The sequence below is a fragment of the Diospyros lotus genome, chromosome 13 (assembly GCF_014633365.1).
Source record: "Diospyros lotus cultivar Yz01 chromosome 13, ASM1463336v1, whole genome shotgun sequence".
Lineage (NCBI taxonomy): Eukaryota > Viridiplantae > Streptophyta > Magnoliopsida > Ericales > Ebenaceae > Diospyros > Diospyros lotus.
In genome coordinates this window covers 19889879-19898017 of record NC_068350.1, presented here as the reverse complement: position 1 = coordinate 19898017, position 8139 = coordinate 19889879, and the positions used below count along the sequence as shown (strand labels likewise).

The 8139-nt window shown below is 36.7% G+C and overlaps 1 protein-coding gene across 1 annotated transcript; it reads right to left on the bottom strand.

Annotated features, from left to right (window-relative positions):
* Positions 1-213: 213 nt before the first annotated feature.
* On the bottom strand, positions 214-2869 carry LOC127788853 (protein trichome birefringence-like 34). Its single transcript, XM_052317502.1, has 5 exons — positions 2469-2869; positions 1634-1805; positions 1343-1539; positions 1074-1232; positions 214-620 (listed from the first exon to the last, which is right to left on the bottom strand). The coding sequence occupies exons 1-5, from the start codon at positions 2831-2833 to the stop codon at positions 242-244; spliced, it is 1272 nt and encodes a 423-aa protein (XP_052173462.1). The 5' UTR covers positions 2834-2869; the 3' UTR covers positions 214-241.
* Positions 2870-8139: the final 5270 nt, after the last annotated feature.

The window sequence follows — 8139 nt, the reverse complement described above, 5'->3', positions numbered from 1 at the left end:
AGAAATGGAGAACAGAGTGACAACATACTCCAACAGATGGGTAAATGTGTCCCCCCGCGCGCGCACGTGTATGTATGTATATGTATATATATATATATTTGCTTTTACTCTAATGCAGCTAATTCATAGAAAAAAATAATTCTGAGTTATCCAAATTTGGGTCACTCTTTGCTTGAAACCCATTGGGAAAAAGTTTGTACACTGTTGGATTCATTATTATTAATGTCCACCTTGAGAGGTGCTAAAGGGTCTCTTTTTCTTTGGTGAAATTATCATAATGGAAAATATGGGCATAGAGAAGCTCATTCCAAACATCTGGAACCCCTGGAAGGCACCAATGTATGCAGTCTGCATAGCTACTGGGATTTGACATTTGCTCTTCAGTTAAGGGTTCCCATTGCTTCCTATTTATTGATGGGTGACCCTCTTTCCTGTACTCTGAAAGTTGTGTTATATTTAACATTTGCACTTTCAGACCTCTCCTTTCCAATCCACTAATCATCTCCTCCACTATGCTCATCATCTTAGCATCAGATCCACTTCCCCAGTATCCCTCTTTCAAGATCAAATTTGTTTCATTGTAGCAATTCTGCCCTGTAGCCCCACCCCATTCTTCAGCTCTGCATTGTCAAGAACAATTTGATTAGGAGCTCTGATATTTATGTTGATATTTCACCCCTCGTCTCGCTCTTAATGTAATTTCACCTCCTGCCCCCAACACTCCACTTCAGCAGTTCAATTTCAACACAAAAATCACTTCAGTAACTTCATTTGCTTTAATAACAAAGATGACCTAGAGATAATCTAGAAGGACAATGATATTCATCTAACCTAATTGCCTGACAAGGTTGGACAAGTAGGTTAAAATACCCACTTTACCCTTATTCTCACCGAGAGTGAATTAGCGAGAGCAAGGGTAAAGTGGGTATTACACCCACTTGTTTAGCCTAGTTGGGAGATTCGGTCAAATTGAATATCATCATCCAAAATGATTTCATCGACTAGCCATTGAGTAGATCGAGACACAATATATCTAAGATTTAGCATAAGCTGAAGGTTGGTTGATACCATACCTTTCATGAGTTGGTGACATACTAACGAAGAACAGCTCAGTTTTATTATGGTTGACATGAATATCTAGCCAATCCGACCATGTCTTTAAAGCCAACTCATAGCTTCTTAACATCCCAACTTCCTTGTAGATTCCATCTGGGCTTTCAAATGATCCCCACCTAATGATGGACATCACATATTTCAAAACAAATTACTTTAATCAGATTTGTCTAAAGGATGAGTTTATATATACATGTTGATAATGAAGTGGGTGGGAATATGCACTTACAGGACCTTCAAATGGGGCCTTCTCCACCAAAGGTATGAGTTGAATACGATTATGTCTGCATTAGTCCAATGTCTTGCATGCTTTTCAATGGCATGAGCCCTAACTATACGATCTGGTAACCGGTGCTTCACTGGATCGTCAGAGTTGGATTCCACTAGCAATGGAGCCCAATAGAACTCGATTGATGCATTGTATTCCTTCATTAATTGGAGAAGAAATTAAATGCAACCATTTTATTGAGTTTTTCCATTAAAAACTTTTATATGATTATTTAGAAAACTTGGGACATACCAAAGCCTTGAAGGTGATCAAGGAGCCACTGGTGTGCATGGACTTTAGTCTCGCATCAATTGAAGTCTCAACCAAGCAGACCATTGAGACCCATTGGCCCCTATTCAAAGAATCTCCAACAAACACAAGCCTTTTATTCCTGAGCCTCTCTAGCAATGCTGTGGCATTGAACCTTTATTAACATGGAAAACATTCCACCAAGCTCAACAACTATACCCAAAATATGGACTCAATTCGTTATCATATTTATATGAGATAGAGCGGAGGACAAATTTTGTTTGGTCAATATTAGTATGACTTGCCAGATTTCATAGAATTATTGGGATACATAGATCAATCAATAGACTCTACATTTTTTTTCTTCCTTTTGCTAACTGTAAATAATTTATTGAGAGATAAAAACCACTCTTTTTTAGCTATGAACCAAAAGCTTCAGAGAAACGAAACCACATGCATGAGGCACCAATTTAACATAATAAGGAAAACATTACTTAAAAGACTATCACATCCAAGTAATTGTTGACTGGAAGGGAATTTGTAGCCATTTATCTGCAGAATAAGATTTCTTCTAGTCCACAGTTACTAGGGAAGTAAATGGGTCCCCAATGGGTCCCAATTAACCCAATTTATAGTGAAAATAAGTACAAAAAATGAGATATAGACGTAAATATCATTTAAAAATTTATTAAAACACTCATATAAATAAAGTTAATGAGAACCTATTTGCATCCCTAACAATTACTTCAATGTGGCAGTCTTGTGGGTTTTACTACGTGGTTTCCTTTATTTGGACCTTCGATTGCATAGCCAAAAATAAATATTGAGAGAGAGAGACCTTGGGAGATCACAGTGGTGAGGCTGCCACCTCCAGTTCTGGTAGCTCAAGTCCTTTCTTCCAAACTTGTGGCAAGCTAATTGGTCTGACATGAAAGTGCACTGTTGCTCTTTGTAGAGAGGGTAGGACGTGTTATCGAAAACCCATTTTCCTGAGAACAAATCGCAGCGAGACAAGCTTGTCTCATTGTTATTACTTGGAGGTGTTACTTGCTCTTCTCCACCTCCTACTTCCAGTAACTGCTCGCTCTCTCCGGTTAAGTAAACTGCTCCGACCACTAAGATAGCCATCAGCAGAGCCACAAGGGACTGAAAGCTGCATCTGAAAGCCCAAGTACTGGAAATCAGTTGGATCTTTTGAGCCATTATTGACGCTGCTTTCCGCTTTGGCCTCTTTTTGAATTGTTCGTTCCTCCTTTTTTAAGCTAGCTCATTGGGGTTGATGATTACTTGTTTTAATCATTATGTCTCTGAGTAGTTAACTGAAAGCAATGGATAAAGACCTAACCGAAAAAAGAAAGCAATAGATAATGGGTAGTGGTATTGGTACAGTTGGTACATCAATTGGCCAGAAAAGGAGGAGGGCTCGGGTGTCTAAGGGGTTATTATAGCTAGCCCATTTGACTTGTATTTGCATTGACATAATTAACTAGAAACTTAAAGCTTTAGTTCTATGTTATTTTATTGCCACACAGCTCTATCTCTAGAACACTAATAGAAACCAGCTAGCTCGTAAAATGTGTTTTCTCGTCATCTAGGTCTCGTGTGATCTTCGTTATGAATGAATTGAATTGAAGGGGTGAAGAGGTTTATAATGTTACCGCTATAACATGGGTTTAATCAATCTCTTAACGTCTTTACATGATATGTTGAGCCTAAGAGTGTAAAAGAAAGTACATATCTTCCTCAGCTTGAAACTTATTGAGAAAGTGTTCTTACTACCTTTTACTATCCTTTCACCTTACCAAAAAAGTGTTCTTAATTTATCATATAAAAAAATGATCATTTCAAGCTCACGAGATTTCCCACTGAGTGAGTGCCTTATTACTCTCCATTAAAGAGATTATTATATTCTGATCACAACTTTAAATTTATTATGTAAAGAAATGATTAAAAAATTGCAAGAAAGACTTGAAATCAAGAATAAAAAATAAAAAAAGAAATAAAAATTTAATTGTTTGGCCATAATTTTACATCCATCTATGATAAAAGAAAACAAGTGGAATGCATTAATTATAAAAACAAAACAAAAGGCAAAAGCATGCATACGGGTAAAACCCCATAATTGTAAATTCATAGAAATATCATATAATCGCACTCTTTTCCCTTCCTCTCACTCAATTATGATCTGACAACAGACTTATTTCTCCTGGAAATTTTAACAAATGGAAGGTGATGGGAAAGATCATGAACATAACAGGTAAGATGAATTTGATCATCGAAGTTAATGATTCTGTGTTACTGATTAATCCGTCGCCTTAATAGAATAAATGAAATTTCAAATTATGGTTAAGTGAATCAGGTGACAGGTTGCTGTATGATAAAAGGGCATTACAATAACTTTAAGCAAAGCTTGTATACATGGTTGAGCCTTTTTAGCCGTTGTGTGGGCCGTAAGCATCCATCGTTAGGTGAGGGCTGTTAGGGTGGGTGAAATCTCCATGTCAGTGTTCGTTGTCCTCAAGAGACTCTCTCTCTCTCTTCCCAAATACAAACGTACATGTTTAATTTACTAGGTCACCACATACGTTGAACAGAAACAGAAAAATAATATTTTAAAAAAAAATACAGAGTAAAGTATAAATAAAAAAATATATAAGTTTTTTTGTAAATATAATTTTTGTTGTTGCTAAAAATACAACAATTAGAATTTTTAAGTGAGATTAAGAAATCAACGACCTTAGATCCGAAAGAGTTCTTCCCGAAAGGATCTTCCCAAGAGGATTCTTCCCGAAGAGAGATGGGTTCTTGAAAAGAAAAGCTTCCTTTAAAGAATTGAGCTTTTCCCGAGAAAATCTGACTCTCTTGAGAGAATAAGGCTTTCTCGAAAGGATTGGGCTTCCCCGAAAGAATGAACCTCTGGGTTCTTTCAGGAAGGAACATATTAGGTGATCAGTAAGGATGATGATCTCACAGAGGCAAGGCAATCCTTTTGGCAAGGCTAAAAAACAACAAGAGAGTTAGAGGCTCGTGGGGGATGGCCACCCGTGAAGGCCCTCCAACACTTAAGTTAGGATCCCGAAAGGAAATATGTTGTGGAGAGGAAAATCGAAAGACATTGTCGAAAGAAAAGATAAGGTTAGATGTATCGATCAAGTCGAGGTCCCCCTTACATGCACTGTAGCTTGGTTTATATAGGCTTCAATCTCGAGAACGCCACGTGCTAACTCGTCTTTGCTTGTGTTGAAGAAAGATCATGCCGAAATAATTGTCTTCTTTCAGGGATGGTATTACGAAGTCTTTTTTGGGAAAGTTAGCGGAAAGAAAATGCCTTTGGGAAAAGTGTTGAGCCAATTGCTCCAATCAACCTATTGTATATTTTGATATTTAACAAAACATAATTTTAATAAACTATTTTTGCTATATTTAAATCTCCTAATGGATTTTTTATATGTCTTATGGTAGATAACATATTTTAAGTATTATAGTATTTTGTGTATCAAAATGAACTAAGAAATGATATTTGTTCTAAGTGGAATATTAGCACACTATAAAGGAACATATAAGAAAATGTTTTCATTTTGAAAAACTATCTCTAGATATTTTAATAGCTAATATTCATTATTGTTAAAATGATTTTTAAAGAATTTTTCAAAAAATAGAAGGTATGTATTTCGAGGATAGTAAAATCGTCAAATTCTGAATTTGTTCTAAAACTAAAATTCTATTTTCTTATGGATTTTAATTTTTTAAATATTTTTATTAAATCCAAATGGGGGTATTTTCTTATTTACATTTATGTATTAAAGTAAATATCCACATTTTCTTTAATTTATATTTTACCTTCATTTACTTAAACTAAAGAAATGTAAATATGTTATAATGTATTCATGATATATTCATATTATGGATTCTATCATCAAAGCAAATCTAATTTTTTTGAAAATCTGGAATGAGAGTCGACTCCCGGTGAGAGACAATCGATTGTGTGTTATGCAAAGTTGAGGTAGCTAAGAATAGGTTTTGCTCAATCAACTGTGAGTCGATTGTAGGCCAATTAGAGTTGACTGTGGGCATCAAGAGTCAACTATGGGTGTCATAGAGTCGACTGTCGATTAGAACTGTCGACTGCCAAACTCCAACGATCGGATTTTTCTAGCCATTACAAAAGCTCAAGTTTATATATCTTCAAGAGATTTCTAGAGAAGGCTAATGCACTATCAAGATCTATCATTCTAAAGCACACCCAATTTCTCAAACACTCAAGAAAAGCAATCCAAGGCCAAAAGCATTAAAGATACATTATTTGGAGCCCAAAGCAAAGAAGAAGAAGTTTTCTTCTTGTTGGTAATTCTTGTATCATTTGTTCATTTTCCTTGTAATATTTGTTCTTGTTTTCATATCCATATTTGTCTAAGTTTGTTGGACTTAGGATTGTTTATTTATATTAATTGTGGATTGTGAGTGGCATATTAGAGCCCACTGTAATTTAGGTGTTGTATTAGTTTTCGAGATGAGCTAAGGAAAAAACCTCAATTGTTGTGTAAAAGTTTCCTAGGTGAACTTGTTGAAAAACTTAGGTGTGGTTATAGTGGAACCTCAAGTGTCGGGTTGACCTTGAGAGAGTGGAGTAGGTGTTGGAGACACCAAACCACTATATATTCTCACGTTGTTATTGTTGTTTGCATATTTATATTGGTATCACACCAAACAACATATATATTTATAACAAGTATTTTCTTTGTATAAAAAAGCTCAATAGTTTTGAAAATGGAAGAATTTGGTTTAATAAGTTTTTATCACTCAATTCACCCCCATCTTGAGTGACCATTGTGTGTCAATGGACTAACAGGAAGGACCCCCCGAAAGGACTTTTCTGGGAATGCTAGCCGAAAGAAGTCTTTCGGGGACTGATCCCCTAAAACAAGTCTTCCAGGCCATCTCATCTTTTTGCTCCATTTTCTTTAATAAATCATCCTCAATTTTAGGGATACCCAACAATTGTCCCCCATTCTTCATTTTAACTTTTAAGTAAAAAGGAAGAGTAATATCTCAGCCTTTTTCGTGACTGAAATCACAGAGATTTCTTTTGGCAAGTGTCGTTTGCCTCCTGAGACTGTTCGTATCCGAGAGCCTTTTATAAATTGGTCATTCACCACTATAATTTTCTTTACGCAATCTTTCTCTCGGAGAGTACTGTAGCAGGCGATTCCCTTCTTGAAACAAATTTTGATTCCTAAAAGAAACTTTTTGTTCTCGTGGGACCTCACCAATCAGGTTACCCGAAACAAACTCTTCTTCCCAAAAGAAAACCCTCTTTCACAAAAAAACTTTTTCTTCCCAAAAAAAAATCCTCTTCCTTGAAAGGGATTATTTTGCAATAGTCTCGTTTACTCAAAACAACTTTCTTGAAACGAGCTCTTCACCTTGAAAGGATTTCTCTTCCTCGGAAGAAGTTCGTCTCTCCTAAAAAGATTATCCTTTCTGGAAAGGATTTTCTTTCTCCCATAGCACTCTTTTTCCTAGAAGAACTCTTTCAGGAAAAAACCCTTTTCTTACAAAGAATCAATCTCTCTCTCTCGCTTTGTTTGGTTTTCGTTTTTTGTTGACTATGCCTAGCGCCAATATTTATCATCGTGAGATCGGCATGATGGGGTCACTAAGTATTTTTACAAGGGTACTCGTTCTGAAATGACTGAGAATGATGTTGCCCTCATTTAAGCAAATTTTAGAATCCCCAGCGTCTATAAAACTAGGCTTCCTACCTCATATAAGAATTGTTCAATGAATGGGCCGAGGATTAGATAAGCATCCATGAGGCTAGCTTTCATTTAGGCCTTAACCTCCATTTCCAAAACTTTTGACTCAATTTCCTTAGGCGTGGCAGGTTAGCCCTGTGCCAATTACATCCTAGTGGTTGGGCCCAATTAGTCGGTTTCTTTGTCGTCTGCCATGAGAATAACATGAACCCTTCCATAGACTTTCTTCTTTGCTTCTTCCACATTCACCTAGTGAAGGGTCATTTTCACATGTATACTTTCCATCATACTCACCTGAAGGATCGTCTCTTCACCGATTCTCTCTCTAAAACCATATCCGCTGGCCTAAGGTTAAGCCTTTGGATGGCTTATGGAATGCCTCAAGAAATTGGCATATCGATCCCGATAGGGTAGGAAAACCCACAATGAGTAGGCCTCTCTCAGACCTTAGGACTCAATACGCCGAAGAGCGATGCCTCCTCATTTGTGGTGGCCTAAAATCCCTCTATGAACTTCTAACTATAGATAGGTTGATAAGGGTTGGGTAGATCCTCGGACCTCTTGAAGCACTATGTCATTGGGGGCCGAGAGTATCACATTCACCGACTGACATTCTAGATGGGGAAGGAAACATCCCTCAGTGAGAGTAGTCTTCTTCAGAGGGTGTGGATCCTTCGAACTACCTGTCATTTTGTTTCCTGCCGATCACGTTGCTTTTTTTAGATTATGCCTATCTAACTCTTCTATTATTTT

What these genes read in the sequence shown, in the direction of transcription:
- LOC127788853 (XM_052317502.1), bottom strand. Translation starts at nt 2,833, where the DNA reads ATGGCTCAAAAGATCCAACTGATTTCCAGTACTTGGGCTTTCAGATGC. An exon ending in AGGCCCCATTTGAAGGTCCT is followed by an intron (nt 1,233 to 1,342) that starts GTAAGTGCATAT and finishes GTCCATCATTAG; the next exon opens with GTGGGGATCATTTGAAAGCC. An exon ending in ATGTCACCAACTCATGAAAG is followed by an intron (nt 621 to 1,073) that starts GTATGGTATCAA and finishes TTGACAATGCAG; the next exon opens with AGCTGAAGAATGGGGTGGGG.